The sequence below is a fragment of the Pelophylax lessonae genome (assembly GCF_965119305.1).
Source record: "Pelophylax lessonae genome assembly, chromosome: 1".
In the NCBI taxonomy this organism is placed as follows: Eukaryota; Metazoa; Chordata; class Amphibia; order Anura; family Ranidae; genus Pelophylax; species Pelophylax lessonae.
In genome coordinates this window covers 562,051,201-562,072,080 of record NC_138768.1, presented here as the reverse complement: position 1 = coordinate 562,072,080, position 20,880 = coordinate 562,051,201, and the positions used below count along the sequence as shown (strand labels likewise).

Sequence of the window (20,880 nt, the reverse complement as noted above, 5' to 3'; positions counted from 1 at the left end):
GGTGCACTGCAATAGAAAAAATGCAGTAGGTGCAATTTGTGGGTGGTCATAAAGCATTAGGCAGCCTTAACACAGCACAGGATAACACACAAAATAATACACTTGAATATGCATACATTAGGTGCACCCCCATTTGTATGCCCTGGTGTGAATTGGCCCCAACAGTGTTATTCATGCAACCATGGACTACAATGCAAAGGTGAGGTCCAATAGTATGAATAAGTGAAAAAACCCATTACTGCAACAACACCTGATTAAAAGTAAAATAAAATGTGCAACGAATACATAAAAACACAATATTATAGGAGCTATTAGGGATGGGCGAACAGTTTGGCCCAAGCATGAGTTCAGGACAAACATTGGCTGTTCGCCCGTGCAATGAACACCTGAATTATCAGGCCGTTTGACAGTTTGTTCGGCCCGCCGAACGACCACAATGCACTGCGCCGCCGCACAGTGCATTGGAAGCCTTGAGTGGCTGAAGCAATGAAAGCTTTGCCCCATCAGGGCACATAGCACCGCCAGAGCCATGATTGGATGCTGTCATGATGACTCTATCCAATCATTGCTCATAGTCACACCCCACACTATGAAAGTATTCTTTCAATAGCGGCCATTTGCAGTCTGATATTGGAATAGAGAGAGAGAACAGGGCTCTGCTCAGTGATGTCACTGATTAGGTGTTTTTGGGATGTGGAACCTCTGCCAGACCTCTAGGCTGCCTACCAATGTGGGTGTTGATTTATCTGGAAGACATGTTTTGGTGTAGGTTTCATGGGCAAAGTTAACACCCAAAGACCAATTTTTCCACACCTGTTTGACAGGTGCATAGCATTTAAATTTTTGACAGCAAGGCCGATTCTTGCTTTCATCAATAGTACCTCTATAGGGTTACGGTGTGAATGTACCACGGACACCCATAGACCAATTTTTCCACACCTGTTTAACAGGTGCATATCATTTCAATTTTTGTAAGCAAGGCAATTCTTTCTTTCATAAAGAGTGCCTCTATAGGGTTACAGTGTGAAGGCACCACCAACACCCAAAGACCAGTTTTTCCGCACCTGTTGACAGGTGCATATTATTTTCATTTTTGACAGCAAGGTAATTCTTGGTTTCATCAAGAGTACCTCTACAGGGTTACCGTGTGAAGGCACCCAAAGACCAATTTTTCCACACCTGTTACTTCTATCCAAAGTCTGCAGAAGAGACACCAGAATTTATCCAAAAAATCTCTAATCTTGTTCCCAGTGCACTACATTGTGGCCTCATCATACAGACTGGCTCCCCAAACCGTTATTTACAAAATAAAGAAAACTTGCAGGGAAAATGTAATTTCTTTGGCTTTATAACTGCAATTATTGCTGCAGCAGCTTCTATATACAGTACAGATGTACCACTTTACAAGCAGACTATGGAGACCCCCCCCCCCAGGCACTATATTGAAAGGAATTTTTAATTTTTATTGTTATTTTTCATTTTGATGGTTTCACTTTAAGCTTTAGTAAACCACCGTTCATTTAAAAATTATGTTTTTTTACAAACTTTTTGTGTCCCCCAGGGCAGTACCCGAAGACCCATAACCATTGTATGCCCAATCACTTGCATATAAGCGTTCAAATATTTTCCAGTTTGGGTCCCAAAGACTTCATTTGGGTTCGTTGTTCGGTTCCAAACTTTCGCAATATTCGAAAGTTCTGGTGAATCTAACCGAACAGGGGGTAGTTCGGTCCATCCCTAGGAGCTATCCTACAGAATGATCAGACATGAATAACTACATCGGTATATAAAAATACACATGTACTCGACAATGCTTTAAAAGAACAAATTAAAATAAAAACAAGTAAATGAGTCCCAAAAGCAAAGATATCAAAGTGTCTTAATCAACATATATCCGAACGTGTATTTCTTCTGAGTTCCATAAACACCATGTGCCTCCACCTAAAGCTGAACAGTTGTTGTTCACCATATGAACTGACCCACACATCCAAATGGAGTTCAAACAGTGCCTTTGTAAAGGAAACCTTACAATATTATGAACCCCATTTGGGATGTTCCACACATAGAATTGCCAACAAAAGCAACAGGAGAAAACAGACAGCATCCAATAGTGAAATTCTGTTTAATGAAAACACTAAAAAACATAAAACCACCAACATGAGTGCAAAACAGTACTATAGGTAGTCACATAGCAACTCTAACTGGCACATACAGGACTTTCGGCTGTCACAATTTTTCTCAGGGCAGAGAGTTTTGTTATATACAATGGTCTCCTAATAGCAAGTTAGGTGATATAACATCCCCATTTTGATATACAATGCTGGAGCTTACAATTTAAAGGATTCTATGTTGTGGAGGGGGGGAGGTTACACACTAAGTCCACCCCAGACCAGAGCCTGATGATAAATTACCTAATCCCCAGGTGTTGCCTTGTAAAATAAGAAAACTATGCTTAGGCCCCATTCATACTTACGAATGGCGTTGTTATCAATTACATACGAGAGACCTAGCAGGGGGTTCCTGGCAATCAGCTGCAGGTGGCTGCTGAAGTGAAAGCCATGGGAGACTGACAGCTCCTGCATTTAATACAGCTGACTGTAGACTGTCTGCGTCCAGGGACACTCATTACAGGTAATCGCTCCACAAGCGATTGAGTGAGTGGCTGCAATTAGCTTACAGAGCTGTCTGCTTCCTATTGCTTTTAATGGGGCTGCCACCCGCTTTCCGGGAACCTCCACTGGGTCTCCCACATGTAACCGCTAATGACCCCAGTCACAATTTTGAATGGAGCCTTATAGGACAATCAGTAGTGCCACGCGTCACATCCCTGACGTCGTCATTGTGTGACGAAATGCATCAAGCAGGGCCAGCTGTGACGTTATCACGCATCACGCACATTAGCTACAGGACTGGGATTTTGATTGTAGTAATCTAAAATGCTGGTATCTTTACCTTTTTAATGTGAATGTATTACTTATACTTTAATAAAGTGCTTTAATAAGCTTGGGGTTTGGTTTCTATTTATTTCTTTTTGTCCTATGATTAGAGTCTATTAGGAATTCAGGTGCAACTTCTCCTTTGGAGTATTGTGATGTTCCCACAAGCAATTATGGACACTCATTAACGTTTTCACATCGACGTAACACATATATGCGGACTCACTGCACTGGGCTTTTTTTTAACGTCTGGCCGCATATATTTGTTTCTCCCTTTGTGTTGGGAGCTTGCCGCACTGCACACTCCCAGCACAGACCGGGGTCTCACCAAGCGCCCCCGGCCCTGAACTATTGATCGGGACCCAGATCTCCCAATTCTGGGTCACTTGATCATTGTGGTAGCCTCTGATTGGCTACCACAGTGATCAGTCACTGTGAAGCCTGCCCCTGTGTTTTTTTTTTCTGTGAATGGAAAAGAAGGTTACAATGTATCCTTCTCATTCCTCATTAAAATTTAAATAAACAAATAATAAAAAAAAAAAAAAAAAAGAAATAAAAATACCTAGGTCAAGGTTTGATCTAGGTCAGTTCCGGGGTTAGTATTTGGGACAAGTAAGGGTCAAAGGTCAGGTTCAGTATATTTTGGACTGAATTTTTGATTTTATTTTAAATTGGCATCAGTGTCAGTTAGTGTCGCTGTTTTTTAGGAAGGACAAAAAAAAAAATTCAAAAAATCAGGAGATATCCATAACTATGTACTACCAAATGAAAACCCAATTTGTACTGAAAAAAAACAAGGTATAATGTAATTCACCTGAATGCACAAAGTAGTTGTGATGATATGTATGGTTTTACTAACACATCTCAAAATTGCTAAATTGCTAAATTGTGCTTTGTTTAACCCTTAGGTGTGAAGGGGTAAGGATGATGGACCTCTGGTAAGCACTGCGTATTTTCTGTCCTCACTAGTGGAGTTTTTGAAGGTGCAATATGTCTGTCATCTACAACGCATGTTTGTGTTGGACCTTGCGTTACCACGTTTTGGATCACAAATTGTTTTGTATATAGGACATCACTTTTTTCTTTTTTTTTTTTATTACTGTTACTACTTTTGGCTATATTAACCAGTTACCGACCGCCTACCGCAGATATACTGCGGCAGGCAGCCACTCCTGGGCAAGGTAGGTATACGTCGCTCGCTCCCAGGAGGCTAGAGGGCGAGTGCGCGCCATCGGCGACGCGCTCCCGTCCCCGCTCGTCAGCGCGAAAGCCGATGCGTGTATCAGGCGGTTCCGATTGCCGTCTGACACCCGCGATCGATCCCCGCTGAGAGAGAAGAACGGTCAGCTGTTGTAAACACAGCCGACCATCCTTCTCCCTGCAATGATCATAGAGACCATGTGATCCTTCTATATAGGATCACATGTCTCTATGGTCATTTCAGAAGCCCCGCCCCCCCCAGTTAGAATCACTCCCCTAGGGTCACATATATGATAACCCATAATGTTAACCCCTTCCCTGCCAGTGTCATTATTACAGTAACAGTGCATATTTATAGCACTGATTACTGTAGTAATGTCACTGGTCCTCCCAAAAGTGTCAAAAATGTCAGTCAGGGGTCCGATCTGTCCGCCACAATGTCGCATTCTCGCAAAAAATCGCAGATTGCCGCCATTACTACTAAAAAAAAAAAACAATAAAAATGACAAATATTTGCCGTAGTTGGTAGACGCGTTAACTTTTGCGCAAACCAATCAAAATACGCTTATTGCGATTTTTTTTACCAAAAATATGTAGCAAAAAACAAATTGGCTTAAAATGTTAAAAAAAATTAGATTTTTTCATTTTTTTTTTTTGAGAATGTCATGTAGCAGAATGTGAAAAATATTGTTTTTTTTTTTTCAAAATTGTCACTCTTTTTTTTATAGCGCAAAAAATAAAAAGTGCACAGGTGATGAAATACCACCAAAAGACATACATTTTTTTTGGGTACAGCGTCGCACGTCCGTTAATGTAACACAGTGCCGAATCGCAAAATAGGGCCTGGTCAGGAAGGGGGCAAATCCTTCCGGTCTTAAAGTGGTTAAGTATAAGCACATAGTGTTTTGTTCACTTAGGTATCAGCTCTTAACCACTTAAGCCCCGGAAGATTTTACCCCCTTCCTGACCAGGGGGTATTTTGCGATTCGGCACTGCGTGACTTTAACGGACAATTGTGCGGCCGTGCGACGCTGTACCTAAACGAATTTGACGTCCTTTTTTTCCCACAAACAGAGCTTTCTTTTGGTGGTATTTGATCACCTGTGCAATTTTTTGATCATGCGTTATAAACAAAAAAAGAGCGACAATTTTGCAAAAATAACAATATTTTTCACATTTTTTTATATGAAATTCCCCCCCCCCCAAAAAAATGTAAAAATCTAAATTTTTTAACATTTTCGGCCAATTTGTTTTATGCTACATATGTTTGGTAAAAAAAATCTCAAAAAGCATATTTTGATTGGTTTGCGCAAAAGTTATCGCGTTTACTAACAAAGGGAAAGATTTCCGTCATTTTTGTTGTTTTTTTTTTTAACGTGTAATGGCGGCGATCTGCGATTTTTTTGCGGTACTGCGACATTGCGGCGGACAGATCGGACCCTTGACTGACATTTTTGACACTTTTGGGGTTACCAGTGACATTTCTACAATAATCAGTGCTATACATATGCACTGTTACTGTAAAAATACACTGGCAGTGAAGGGGTTAACTTTATTTGAGAGGGAGGGGCTGTGTGTGTCTCTAGGGGCGTGATTCTAACTGTGATTGGCTGTGGCTTGAGGTGTAGGAACAATGATCAACGGTCCTACATAGTAGAACCGTGTGATCATCGTTTCTACACCGGGGAGAATGACAGGCGGCTTGTTTACATCAGCCGCCTGACTTTCTCCCTCTCCCCCGACGATCGCCGAGTGACCGGCGGACATCGGGTCCGCCGGTCACACGCGCGGGGGGGGGGTCCGTGAACGAGCGGGAGCGTGCCTCCGGCGGCGCGCGCTCGCTCCCCAGAGCCTCACAGGCTAGCGACGTAGACCTCTGCCTGTGAGGGGCTGACTGCCGCAGTAAATATACTGTGAGCAGTCGGCAAGTGGTTAAAATCTGTGATTATATGGCTGATGGTTGTATGTATTAAAGCAGACCTATACTGCACCTGACAGCCACAAACCAAAAACACTATTAAATTAATTTTTAATATTCAAAGCAAACTCCCCCATCCATCCATGTCTCCATGTTTTATTTTGTTGTGAAACCACTTTGAAAAACACACCCCTAGTAGTTCTGGCTGTGGTCATCTTGAGTGAGGGCAAATGATTCTTGTAGCATTTACTTCCTGGAATCCATCTGCCCTTAGCTCAAGCATGTATACACGAGAGTGTGCTTAGCTGAAAAAAAAAAAAACCCTCCTCCTCTCCTCCCCTCCTGAAGACTCCTGGGATATATGACATAATTTGCCTAGGCAAGAAACCAGGAAGTAACTTAAGAAATGTAAAAAAAAAAAAAAAAAATGAAAACAAGTAAATTTGATATACCGTACTTTTCTATCTATTTACTAATGCTAGCTGCACTGCATGAGGATTAAAAATATTCAATGTTGGTTTTGAGAGTGAATTTCCACTTTAGGTGATATAGTGCTGCACTTTTTGGATTAATATTAGGACAATCAGAAGAGCCAGCTCTCAAAATGACTGAAAATTATCCACTACTTTAGCTCGCAACATATATCATTAAAACATCATGTTTCTATTTTACAGGTACGGCGCAGCACAGCACAAAACTGAGTCAAAACAAAGTCACCCATTCCTATATAAAGGAATAAAACTAAAAAAACTAAATAAAAAGTTTGCATAATGTTTTTTTTACCAAAGCCACCACTCACAGCAATTTACAGAATGCTAACACTCTATTTCTAAGGCGTATTTACAAGCATTAGTCATAGTTTTATTGTTAGTACCTTAACGTTAGGAGGTTTCTGCTCGCCATTGCCCTGGCAACATCTGAAAAAGAAAAGACATCTTGTTAAATGTTGATCACTGGTTACAAGTATAGATGATGGGGGAAAGAAGTAAAACTGAAGCCTGTAATCTACCATCTGTTTGGCATCCTCGGTCTGTATCCTTTTATTATGCCCCTAGTTTTCTACAGTCTTAGAAGCAGTGCAGAAATAGATTTTATTTAAGGCCCCTTTCACACTTATGCGAGGCGATTTTACCGCGATTTTGCGACACGACTTTGCCGCGATTTTGCCGCGATTTTGAAAGCAATGGCTATGGCTATATACCTCAAAACGCATTAAAATCGTACCAAAGTAGTGCAGGAACTACTTTGAAGTCGGGGCGACTTCAAAACGCACAGATATGAATGGGGCTCATTGAAAATAATGGAAAACGACTTGTCATGTGATTTTGCGGTCCAAAATCGCGGGACAAGTCGCACTAGTGTGAAAGGGGCCTAAGTGGCACCCATATAACACAGGAAAAAATTATCTTTTAAATATAAATATCCACTGCCTATCTATCCTTTAGTTGAATCTTGTAGGTAGCCATTGGTTCCATTAGTGTCCAACATGCAAAATACACTATATTGTCAAAAGTATTGGGACATCTGCATTTACACACACATTATTATTATTATTATACAGGATTTATATAGCGCCAACAGTTTGCGCAGCGCTTAACAAAATGAAGGCAGACATTACAGTTACAATACAATTTGGAACAAGAGGAATCAGAGGGCCCTGCTCGTTAGAGCTTACAATCTAAAAGGGTGGGTCAATTGATACAAAAAGGTAATAGCTGTGGACGATGAGTTGATGGAAAAAGTGAAACAGTGTTATTAGTTAGTAGCCGGGTAGGCTTCTTTAAAGAGAAGGGTTTTCAGGGATCGTCTAAAGATGGATAGATTAGGGGACAGTTGGACAGATTGGGGTAGAGAGTTCCAAAGAATGGAAGAAGCTCTGGAGAAATCCTGGAGGCGAGCATGGGATGAAGTGACAAGGGAGCTAGAGAGCAGGAGGTCTTGGGAGGACCGAAAAGAGCGGCTTGGTTGATATTTTGAGATCAGGTTAGTGATGTAGCTGGGGGCAGAGTTGTGGATGGCTTTGTAAACTATTGTTAGCACTTTGAATTTTTTTTCGTTGGGTGAGTGGAAGCCAGTGAAGGGATTGGCAGAGAGGGGTGGAGGACACTGAACGGTTGGTAAGGTGGATAAGTCTTGCAGCAGCATTCATTATGGATTGAAGGTGGGATAATCTATGTAAGGGTAATCCAATGAGGAGGGAGTTGCAATAGTCGAGGCGAGAGATAACCAGGGCGTGAATTAAAAGCTTGGTGGTGTCATTGGTTAAAAAGGGCCGTATTCTAGCGATGTTGCGGAGGTTAAGGCGGCATGATTTGGACAGGGATTGGATGTGAGCCTGAAAGGACAGTGCAGAGTCCAGGGTTACCCCTAGCACCCTGGCATGTGTGGAAGGACTAATAGTTGTTCCATTGATCTTGGCAGAGAATTCCGGGGAAGGGGCACATGGAGGAGGAAATATTATGTGCTCGGTTTTAGATAGATTCAGTTTGAGGAAGCGGTGTGACATTCAGGCTGAAATGTCTGATAGTAGATCAGTGATGAGGGAGGAGACTGATGGGGTGAGCTGAGGGGTAGAGAGGTAGATTTGGGTGTCATCAGCATAGAAATGGTAGTGGAAGCCATGGGAGGCTATTAGCTGACCCAGGGAGGAGGTATAGATTGAGAATAGTAGCGGTCCAAGGACAGAACCTTGGGGGACCCCAACAGTAAGAGGAGTTGCAGAGGAGTAAGTGGAATTGTAAGTGACACTGAAGGTGCGGTGAGATAGGTAAGAGAGAGCACAGCCACGGAGACCGAGCAAACTGAGTTTTTGAGAAGGAGGGGAGTATTGAGTAGTGACCATTGGTTTTAGCTGTTAGTAAGTCATTTGTAAGTTTTAGGAGAGAAGTTTCTGTGGAGTGTTGCCGGCGAAATCCAGACTGCTTGCTCAGGCGGTTGTAGACTAAACATTCAAGGAGTTTGGAAGAAAAAGGGAGTAAGGAGATGGGTCTTAAGTTATTAAGATTGGTGGGGTCTAGTGAGGCTTTCTTTGGTATGGATGTTACTAGCGCATGTTTTAGAGAGTTGGGGAAGATGCCAGTGGAGAGGGAGAGGTTGAAGATATGAGTTAAAGAGTGTAGGATAGAGTCAGAGGGTGACCGTAGTATTTGAGAAGGAACAGGGTCCAGGGGGCAGGAAGTTAGGTGGGCATTAGAAAAAATTTTAGTGACTTCCTCTACAGTAGTTAAACAAGGGAAATATTGATTGTGCAGGAGGACAAGCTGTGTAAGGTGAGGGAGATATCTTTAGTGTAAAGATCTCTTCACGAATTGTATCAATCTTATTTTTGAAGTGATTGGCAATCTCTTGGGCAGTGAGTAAGTTAGTGGGTGGAAGTAATGGAGGTCGAAGTAGAGCGTTGAAGGTAGAAAAGAGTTGACGGGGACTGTGTGAGAGGGTGTTAATGAGAGTGATAAAGTAGGTCTGTTTGGCAGTGTGGAGGCAGGAACTGTATTTTTGGAGGGCAGATTTATATTGGCTGAAATCTTGCTGTGTCTTAGTCTTACGCCACAGACGCTCAAGAGCGCGACTACGTTTTTTGAGACTTCTGGTATTGTCTGTCTGCCAGAGTTGTAGCGGTCGAGGCCTGATTCTGTGTGTAGTGAGGGGGGCCAAGGCATCTAGGGTAGATGACAGTGAACTGTTGTAGACAGAAGTGGCCATGTTGGGGCAGGAAAGGGATGAGATTGTGTTGAAGAGACAATCTGTTGCAGAAAAAAGAAGTGAAGGGTTAATATGGCGAAGGTTTAGACGGGTAATTGTTTGGTAGTAGGAAGTTGGAAGGAGAGACTGAAACGAATGAGGTGGTGATCAGAGAGAGGGAATGGAATGTTGGAGAGGTTGGAGTGCATAGGTAGGAGAACAAGAAGTCAAGGATGTTGCCATTAGAGTGTGTAGAAGCATGTGTCCATTGTTTTAGGTCAAAAGAGGAGGTTAAGCTCAAAAGTTTAGAAGTAGCAGGAGTGTTAAGATTAACAGGGATGTTGAAGTCTCCAAGAATGATTGTGGGAATTTCAGAAGAGAGAAAGAAGGGTAGCCAGGCAAGTCATCAAGGAAGCCTGACACATGAACTTTAATGGCATCCCAGTCTTAATCCGTAGGGTTCAATATTGAGTTGGCCCACCCTTTGCAGCTATAACAGCTTCAACTCTTCTGGGAAGGCTGTCCACAAGATTTAAAAATGTGTCTGTGGGAGGAATTAGAGTTGAGACTGTGAGCCAGGCCTTTTCTCCAACATCAGTGCCTGACCTCACAAATGCGCTTCTGGTAGAATGGTCAAACATTCACATAGACACTCCTAAACCTTGTGGACAGCCTTCCCAGAAGAGTTGAAGCTGTTATAGCTGCAAAGGGTGGGCTAACTCAATATTGAACCCTACAGACTAAGACTGGGATGCCATTAACCACTTGCCGACCGCCCGCCGTAATATTACTGCGGCAGGGCGGCTCAGCTGCGTCCAGTCACGTAGTACTACGTGACTTCATGGTTTCGGCGGGGCCGCAGCGATTGCCGCTGCCCTCCTGCAATCTTAGGAGAAACCGATGGAGAAGACCCGCCTGCTTATGTAAACAAAGCAGGCAGATCTTCTGTCAGACAGGCAGGGAGAGATCACAGTTTCAGCTAAGTTGAAACTGCGATCTCTCTTTTCCCTTTCACAGAACCATCCCCCCACACAGTGAGCAAGCACTTTAGGCATACATTTAATCCCTTTGATCACCCCCCAGTATTAACCCCTTCCCTTCCAGTGTCATTTATACAGTAACAGTGCATATTATTTAACCCTGATTACTGTATTAGTGTCACTTGTCCCCAACAGTGTCAAAAATGTCAGTTAGGGGTCTGATCTGTCCGCCACAATGTCGCAGTCCCACTAAAAATCGCTGATCGCCGCCATTACTTATAAAAATAAATAAATAAAAAGTCCAAAAATCTATCCCGTAGTTTGTAAACGCTATAACTTTTGCGCAAACCAATTAAAATACTTTTTTTGGGATTTCTTTTTTACCAAAAATATGTAGCAGAATACAAATTGGCCTAAACTGATAAAAAAATTAAATTTTTACATTTTTTTTGGGAATGTTTTATAGCAGAAGGTAAAAAATATGGCGTTTTTTTTCAAAATTGTCGCTGTTTTTTTGTTTATAGCGCAAAATTTAAAAACCGCAGAGGTGATCAAATACCACCAAAAGAAAGCTCTATTTGTGGGAAAAAAAGGACATTAATTGTATAGAGTCGCACGACCGCGTAATTTTCCGTTAAAATAACGCAGTGCCGAATCGCAAAAAATGGCCTGGTCATTAAGGGGGTAAAACCTTTCAGGGCTTTATTGTTACTATGTAGAAGACAAGAAAACAAAAAAGTATCAGCAGCTTACTTTAACCACTTGCTGACCGCCTCATGTATGAGTACAGCGGCAGAGTGGCTTTCCTGTGCCAGATCATGTACCTAGTAGCACTTTCGGGTTGTGGGGGGGGGGGGTGCTTTCGCCACCGGGTGCCGGCTGTGCTGTGATTATACATTGCACAAGCTGATCAGCGGGTTCTGGCCAATGGATGACCACCAGGTGCCCGCTGTCTGGTGAGGTGGAAGACAGAACAGAGCTTTGTCAGTGTAAACAATACAGAGCCCTGTCCCGTCAACAGGGAGGTGCTGGTTTTTGTTTTCCTGCAAAGCAGGAAATAAAAACGAGCACATCCCTTAGTAAAAGCACCTCACAGTAAGCACTGTTAGGCACACATTTCACCCTTTGATCGCCCTAGATGTTAACCCCTTCCCAGCCAGTGTCATTAGTACAGTGACAGTGCATATTTTTAGCACTGATCACTGTATTAGTGTCACTGGTTCCCAAAAATTGTCAGTAAGTGTCAGGCTGCTCGCATTACTATCACAGTCCCACTATAAGTCCCTGGTCGCTGCCATTACTAGTATAAAAAAATTCCAGTATATATACCATAGTTTGCAGATGCTTTAACATACATGTAGACAAATCAATACATATTGGCCAAAATTTATTGATTTTTAAAATGTTTTTATTGGCTACGTTTATTAATAGAAAGTTAAAAATATTGTTTTTTTTTTTTTTTTTAATTTTCATTCTTTTTTCGTTGTTTATAGTGCAAAAAAAAAAAAAAAACAGTTGTGATCAAATACCACCAAAAGAAAGCTCTATTTGTGGGAAAAACATGACATAAATTTATATGTGCACCACACTGCCTGACCGCGCAATTGCCAGTTAAAGCAATGTGGTGCCAAAAAGCAAAAAATGTCCTGGTCATGAAGGGGGGTAAATCTTCCGGAGGGCAATGGTTAAAATTTACTTTTTACCCAAATGCAAGGTCAAGTTTCAAAACATTGGCCTGCTAAAGGTCACAAACCACCTTGCAAACAAAAAAATGTTAAAAACATTCAGAGATCCTGGGAATGTTGAGTAGGGATGATCGAACGGTTCGGGTCGACCATCAGTTCGACCCGAACATTGGCTGTTCAAGGTTCGGCTGAATTTAGAACTTTTTGCTGAAAAAGTTCGGAATTCGGCAACCAGAACCGACCAAAATGCAATGGGACAGGAAATGGGCTTTAAAAGCCCGTGATTGGACCAGAACCATTAGCAAAAGCCAATTGAGGGGGCAGGAGAATGCTAGGAATGTGATTGGAGTGACTAGGGGTTCCCTAGACCAATCATTAGTGAATACGCCCCCCAGTATATAAGATAGCCCCGGCAAATTCCTAGCATTGTAATACAGGGACATGGAAGAGAGTTGAAGCAGTTCTGTTAAATTTGCTTCAAAAGTGTCATTTAGCATTTATTAGTGTGAGGAAAGGGATATCTAGTGTAGTTAGGGTGCTATTTTCTACTTTAGTTAGATGCAAAAAATTAGTTTCTGTAGGGAAAGTGTTAAGTGCCAGGGTGACCGTAGTGTAGTGTAGGGTGAACTGACTCTGACTGCTATGGCAGGGTGACCAAACCATTCCATGTCAGGGTGACCGCTATAGAGAAAAGATAGTTTCTCTTATGTCACATTCAGAGCACTGATATGGCTTCTCACCGGTCAGCTTGCTTTTTGGCTGCAGGCGTTTATAGGGATTTTCTGAGGACATGTTTGGAGTCAGGCATGACATCTGAACATGTGTATATGGGGTATATATACACACCCATGTATGTATATATACACCTGCACATATATAGGTGTGAAAGGAGCATAACACTATACTTGCGCTAATTAAATAATTAACACCAATATGGCTCCGCTCCTATAACACCTATATATGTGTAAGTGTAAAATACATATAAGTGTGTGTACATATATACCCCTATACAGAAGTTCAGATGTTTTGCCTGCCTCCAAAGAACCTAACAAAATGCCCAAAAAAACGCTAGCGCCAAAAAAAAACGCCCAGGTGTGTTGTTGCAGGCATTTTTTTGGGGTTTTTGGAGGCAGGCAAAACATCTGAACTTGTGTATAGTGGTATATATACACACATACTTGTATGTATTTTTACACTTACACATATATAAGTGTGAAAATAGCGAAGCCATATCCCTGTTCTATAAGTGACATAATACAAACAATCTTTTTTTTCTGGTTCTGGACATGCTACAGAGCTGAAACTTCACATGTACACTTTTTAGACCCCCCAGACACTAAATCCAAAGTCAAAATCAAAAAATCTAATTTTTTTTTAATTTTTTCAATAATTGGCTCTCTATCAAAAATGACAATTTTTAAGAACTTTTTTTGTGTGATTAATAGTCCCTGGGGCATGACCCAGAACCCTAGGCACTTTTTAGGGGCATTTATTTGGTTTTAGGGCTTTAAAATGGTGTTTTTTGATTACCAAAGTTCGGGTCCCATTGATTTCAATGGGGTTCTGAAATCCGGGCCGAACTTTCGGGAAGTTCGGATGTTCTGGCCGAACCGAACTTTTGAAAAGTTCGATCATCCCTAATGTTGAGTATTTCAATTCTTGCCAAAAGACGCCTGCACAATGCCCATCTCACAAAATCTGGGATCTTCGGCGTTTCCAGGATCTGACTGGAAAGTCCATGACCCATCCCATACTTAGGTGCCACAGGCAGAAGCTGGTTGTAGAGTAAGTATTATTTTTAAATTGTCTCTCCAAATGTTTTTTTAAAGGGGAACCAAAAAAATAAAAAAAATTGTGAACAGGCAGGATTTTTTTTGCATAAGTGACATGTCAAATTGCCTGCAACCTACAGAGCAGCAAAGAGAATCAAATTCTAGTAACTGCTTGTGCAGATGGTAAGTCTTTGGGCGCATGGAATAAGGTAGGAATGGTTCTTTTTTATGCTATACAAAATGTAGCACTCTCCTAGATAAGTGCTAGGGAAAGTATAGCTTTTTTTGCTCTGCCTGCTTATCAGGAGAGCCTGATCGATAGTTAAGCCTGTTGCATGTGTCCATGTGTGATTCATCTGGTCTGAGGGAGTGTCCCCACTGTATCCAATAGGGGAGCCTGTTGGACAGTGGAGGAAACCCAGACAGTGACACACAGGCTTTTGTAACTATCTCATAGGGTTGGCACAAGCAGTGGTGCATCCTGGAATACGTTATAAAAGCCAAGGGCACATGTGACAGGGTGTCGTTGGGCGGGAAGCCAGGTCCCAGGAGGAGGGTGACGGGTGTCTCTCCTCATGTCAGTATGGAAGATGGTCACAGGTAGTCGGCCTGGTGAGCTAGAGGTGAGGTGCTGATCCAGAAGGTCCAGTGGATGCTGACAAGGGAGTTGAAGGCAGAAGCAACCCAGGGGAAAACATCCGTGAGTACCGGGAAGCTTGCCGGGGGTCTGCCCAGGACGGGGACCACTCCAGTAGAATGTCAGTGGACAGGAGTTCAGCACACAAAGCAAGAGAGAAAGGGGGTGCCAAGTTAGACCCTGAAGAGTAACCTAAACAGGAGTTCAGATTCTTCTACTTCACTTCAGTGGCAAGGTGAAGCAGCGGCCTTGCCGCACACACTACAGTCAGTTGTCCTCAGAAATTGTGCATAGTTCTATTCGGAGTATCCCATTCATCCCTTCTCCCATCTCAATTTCAAATAAAACACAAAAAAACAAATCCCCTGGACTGTTCATTGACTGAGCCAAGGACTTAAAGTGATACATTTAACAAACTGTTGCTATAGGTAATCCAGGGGAATCCAATCTGAGCAGCTCCCTAGGGGGCAGTGCTACAAAAATAAGTATTTGAAGTGATATTAAAGGCTAGTTTGTTTGTTTTACTTATCTGCTCTGTGCAATGCTCTGTGCAAAGTAGCCCTGATTCTCCTTTTCTCGGGCCACCCTCTGGCTCTCCAGGCCCCTCCCTGGTGCCGAGTGCCCCCACAGCAAGCAGCTTGCTATGGCACCCAAGCAGACTCGCTCCCGAGCCAATTCTCTGTGTGTCCATTTACACATGGAGTGCGGCTTGGCCCCACCCCCCATTCACTCATCATCGGCTTACTGGCTGTGATTGACAGTAGCAGGAGCCAATGGCTACCAATGCTGTCTCTGACAATGAGGAGGGAAAGACCCGGGAGACCCGAAGCTCTCATGCACATTACTGGATCAGGATGGGGCTCAGGTAGGTTTTAGGGGGGAGCTGGTGTCGCTGCTGAACACAGAAGATTATTTACCTTGAGCCTTTACATCTACTTGCAGTACATAGGGAAGTCCTACTGCAAGGGCCATTTTTTATTTTTTCTGCAGTTCAGCTTTAAGGGTCACCAAACATATTACAATTCCACCACACAATCTCTGTAAAACCAGCTTTAGATTTACTGAAACTATGTAATGAAGGGACTTACCTACAGGTCCCGAAATGGTCCTTGAACCTACTTGCAAGTAGATCTAAAGAAGATTGTACAATTAGATTGTAATGTGTTTGGTGAGGTTAGTACACATGGGCTGAATATCAGATGGAATCCTCCAGTTCAATAAACACCAGGCGACATTCGGCCCATGTGTTTGGCAGCCAGTCCAACAGAAGCCGGTTTCTGTCAAATGTGCATGCTGGAAAACCAGCAGCCGATCAGCGCTTTCAGCCAATGGCAGAACAGAGTCCCCCAGTCAGAACACAACAGCTCAGCAGGGAGGGATCACTGTACTAACATCAGATTGTTAGTACAGAGGCTCTGACTGGAGCTGTCAGTTATTTTTCATTCAACCCAGTGAGAAAAACAGTGCCCATAAGTCCCCCCAATCAATGCCCATCAGTGCCCACCATCAGTGCCCGCAGTGCCCACCATCAGTTCCCATAGTGTTGCCGGTCAGTGCCTGCTCATCTGTGCTGCCCATCAATGCCCATCAGTGCCGTCCAACAGTGCTCATCAGTGCCACCCATCAGTGCCCATCACTGCTGCTCATCAGGGCCGCCTATCAGTGTCCATCAGTGCCGCCTTTCAGTGCCCATCAGTGCCACCTTTCAGTGCCCATCGTCCCGCCTATCAGTGCTTATCAGTGCCGCCTATCAGTGCTCATCAGTGCTGCCTATCAGTGCCCATCAGTGCAGCATATTAGTACCTCCTCATCAGTGACACCTCATCATTGCCCATAAGTGCCACCTCATCAGTACCCATAAGTACCACCTCACCGGTGTCCATCAGTGCAGCCTATCAGTGCCGCCTCATCACGCACATCAGTGAAGGAGAAAAATTACTTATTTTCAAAATGTATTCACAGAAAATAAGAAAAACTTTTTTTTTCAAAATTTTCTGTCTTTTTTCTTTTTGTAAGAAATAAAAAACCCAGCAGTGATTAAATACCACCAAAAGAAAGCTCTATTTGTGTGAAAAAAATGATAAAAATGTCATATGGGTACAGTGTAGCATGACCACGCAATTGTCATTCAAAGTGTGACAGCGCTGAAAGCTGAAAATTGGCCTGGGCAGGAAGGGGGTGAAAGTGCACTGTATTGAAGTGATTAAATGGACATTTTTAATGTTTTCTGCCGGTGCAATTATTTTTTTTGTAAAAGGTGAAGCATTTCCATACATATACTGCAGCAGGGCGGCCCTTAAGCGCAAAATCACGTACAAGTATGTGATTTTGCTTTAAGGCCCTAGTGGGTGCGTGCACGCCACCAGAGCTGCGCTCCTGCTGTGATTAGACACAGCGGGAGCCAGTCCACGTGACCTGTAGCTGTGATCGCCGCCGGCCTCCCGCACTTATCAAGGAGACTGACAGAATGGCCGTAAACAAGGCAGATGGCTGTTCTGTCAGACAGGAAGGGAGAGATGTGTGTTCCTAGTAATCAGGAACACCGCTCTCTTACTTGCAGTCAGTCCATTCCCCCCCACAGTTAGAAAACATTCCTTAGGAACACATTTAACCCCTTGATCGCCCCTGATGTTAACCCCTTCTCTGCCAGTGTCATTTATACAGTAACAGTGCATATTATTTAGCCCTGATCACTGTATTGGTGTTACCAGTCCCCAAAAAGTGTCAGATCTGTCCGCCGCAATGTCACAGTCCCGCTAAAGATCGCCACCATTACTAATAAAAACAATAACAAAATGTAAAAAAAGTCCATAAATCTATCCAATAGTTTGTAAACACCTTTACGCAAACCAATTAATATACGCTTTTTGGGATTTTGTTTTACCAACAAAATGTAGCAGAATACAAATTGGTCTAAACTGTTCAAGAAATTAGATTTTTTTTAATTTTTTTGATTGGGAATGTTTTATAGAAGAAAGTAAAAAAATATTGTTTTTTTTTTTCACAATCGTTGGCATTTTTTTGTTTATAGCGCAAAAAATAAAAACCGCAGCGATGATCAAATACCACTAAAAGAAAGCTCTATTTGTGGGGAAAAAAAAAGACACATTTTATTTGGGTACAGCAATTGTCAGTTAAAGCAACGCAGTGCCGTATCGCAAAAAATGGCCTGGTCATTAAGGGGGTAAAACCTTCCGGGGCTGAAGTGACTAAAGTAGAAGAAAAAGCAGCAGATAAGGTAAATCCCTAGGAAAGCTGCATCTGAAATAAAAGTAAACTGATTGGAACAGCAGTAGGATCACGTGTCACCGTCCTCGAGGTTAGCAGCTGCAATCACTGCACTGATATACAAATAGTACATTAAAAGAAACAAAAGCAAAAAAGTAAAAATGTATGGTAGTGCTGATTTGAGGCTGCTTTGATTAGAGCCGGTAACTCTGCAGAGTCACAGTCCCCATCCCCAGTGACAATGTCCCTATACAGGTGCACAGTACAGTAACTTGATACCCCAAACAAGCCATTCTTCTGCCGCCTTTTGGGCACAATACAGACAAATGCTCATTGCCCGCATCCCCCCCCCACACACAAGATGAAGCCTTACCTATGACCATGCCACTCCGATACCAGGACCAAAGCAGGGCTCTGCTGTGTCAATGGCAGTAGGGGGGAGATGACGTGCCCACCCCCACCCCAGCTTGCTCTGTCGGTTTAGTAAAGACGCTTCTCTGTTGTCATAGAGACGCTCTAAGCCCAGAGGGTGGAAATCAATCTGCCCATCCCCTTTTACTTTGTTCTGAATAGAAGGAGTTTTACTTCTATAGTTCTCAGTAACTGCTGGAGGCTTCAAAAGACAGCACTACTCTGAATGGAAGAGTTCATCCCTGGAAATGCTAAATGGTTTTATACAGGTGACTTTATACGTAGTTAGGAGATCTTCCTAAAAATCAAACAAGGTGCTTTTATTGGGATTTAGTTGTTATGTAAAGTTCATCTATTGTCAAAAAAAAAATAAAGAATAAAACCGATTTTCCATTTGTGCAGCCAAATTGGAATCTACTTTATATTTGTTACTTGTTCTAATTCACATACCATAACTTTAATAAATACCTTAATGTGTTACTAAACCCACAACAGTAAAACCAGTCTGTATATGCAGTAAAGCATGCTTGTTATACTCACTGTGGAACCTAAGGGGTTAATCCTTTGCATTGTGTTTGATCCTATCTCTCTGATCCTCCTCTTCTTTCACTGTCTCCCAAAACAAAACCTGATATCTACAGAGCCAGGGGACAGGCTGAACATGCTCAGTTTGGTGTGTATTGCTAGAGAGTTCTGGGGAGAGTGCATGTGATCAGCACAGGGCCAATCAGCACTATCCAGACATGTCCAGACAGAAGATCAGGGGAGAATGAAAACTCCTCCTACAAGCTTTACTAGGAACTGGTACAAGTCACAAGGCTGCTATATACTGCTGATGAGAAAAGGTATTTACCTGTTTATACTTACTAAAATAATTGCATTTCCATGTTCTGCGTACTGTGGGAGACCAGATATAGTGAATGCATGTTCTGGGTTTAGTAACACTTTAAAGTGGTTGTAAAGGCACAAGGTTTTTTTTTTTTGTTTACCTTTGCATGAAGTTAAAAACCTTCTGTGTGCAACAACCCCCCAGCACCCCCTAATACTTACCTGAGCCCCCTCTCGATCCAGCGATGTCCACAAAGCCTAGCCTCTCCAGGGATTTGCACTCCTGATTGGCTTTTGGCAGCAGCAGGACCCATCGGCTCCAGCTGCTGTCAATCACAGCCAGTCAGCTAATCAGGAGATGGAGGGGGCAGGGACGAGCCCGGGCTCCATATGTGAATAGACACAGAGAGCCGCAGGTTGGGAGCGCGCCTGCTTGGGTGCCCCCACATCAAGCTGCTTGCTGTGGGGGCACCCGGCAGGAGGGTGGAGCAAGGAACACCGGCGTGGGACCCAAGAAGTGGAGGATCCGGGCTGCTCTGTGCAAAACCACTGCACAGAGCAGGTAAGTATAACATGTTCCTTACTTTAAAAAAAAACAGAAAAAAAATAAGACTTTAATATCGTTTTAACCCCCCCTCCCCCCCAAAAAAAGTCATATATTGCAATATTGCAGCTTACCATTCTCTAGATGTGGTGGCTCGATTACAGTGGCGGCTGGTGCTCCATGGGCCGGGGAGGGGGCATCAGACGGACCACACCATACTCCCCCCCCCGGGCCACACCATACACCCCCCCCCCCGACCACACCAGGCCGCATTTTGCTCAATGGTCAATGCTGAATATTGGAGTCATACCAACATTTCTCTCTGTGATAAATGAAGTTGCGAGCAATGAAATCACTGTAAGTCCATATCCCCCAGGATACATAAAGTCTGAAACTAGGATATGTGCTTGCACAGAGCTGTTTTCTTCCAGTGAAATGTAATAGTCCAATATTGTAAATGTTTTCCTTTTTGAAACTTCTAGAAGCAATGGTTACAGTGAAAATAAACCAAGCCAGCCATATCACTATGAAAGCTATTGTCTAGGGCTGCATGTTTATTCAGAGATATTAGAGTCAGATGCTATAAGTCATATCTATCCTTAGGTCCAGAGGCGGCTGGTGCTGGTGCCAGGGGCCCCCTCGGACCACACCAGACCGCACACATAGTGCTCTGCGCCCCGAGCCCACCTTTTTTTTAGCCTATTAGAGCCTCTGGCTCTAATCACATGCTAAAAAAAAAAAAAGCCCCATTGAACTCCATGCATCCGGCGCCCAACATGTAGATTAGGGGGCCGGATGCATGGATAGGGGGAGCGGCGCCCCTGCGCCCCCAATGCACCAGCCACCACTGCTCCATTATATTTCTTTTTTTAAGGTTGTATTCACCAGGTTTTCTGGTCAGTAACACACCTGTCTTAAGTGGGTTACACACTATAACAAAATTGGGTGAATGATCATTCAATTTTCCTCGTTGTTTTACAGCAAATAGGAACCAATAAACTTAGATACGTACGAACATTTTTGTACAGCAAAGGCTTTTTTTTGTTGTTCCTGATCATGC

General features: G+C 43.0%; 1 protein-coding gene across 1 annotated transcript in view; it reads right to left on the bottom strand.

The window, feature by feature from the left end:
• Nucleotides 1-18,528, bottom strand: part of CCDC158 (coiled-coil domain containing 158) — a 114,174-nt gene extending 95,646 nt beyond the window's left edge. The window contains exons 1-2 of the mRNA XM_082243852.1: nt 18,411-18,528; nt 6,929-6,971 (exon numbers count right to left, since the gene is read on the bottom strand). Coding sequence (XP_082099978.1) covers nt 6,929-6,971; nt 18,411-18,420 — 53 coding nt within the window. The 5' untranslated portion in view covers nt 18,421-18,528. The remainder of the gene's footprint in view (nt 1-6,928; nt 6,972-18,410) is intronic.
• Nucleotides 18,529-20,880: the final 2,352 nt, after the last annotated feature.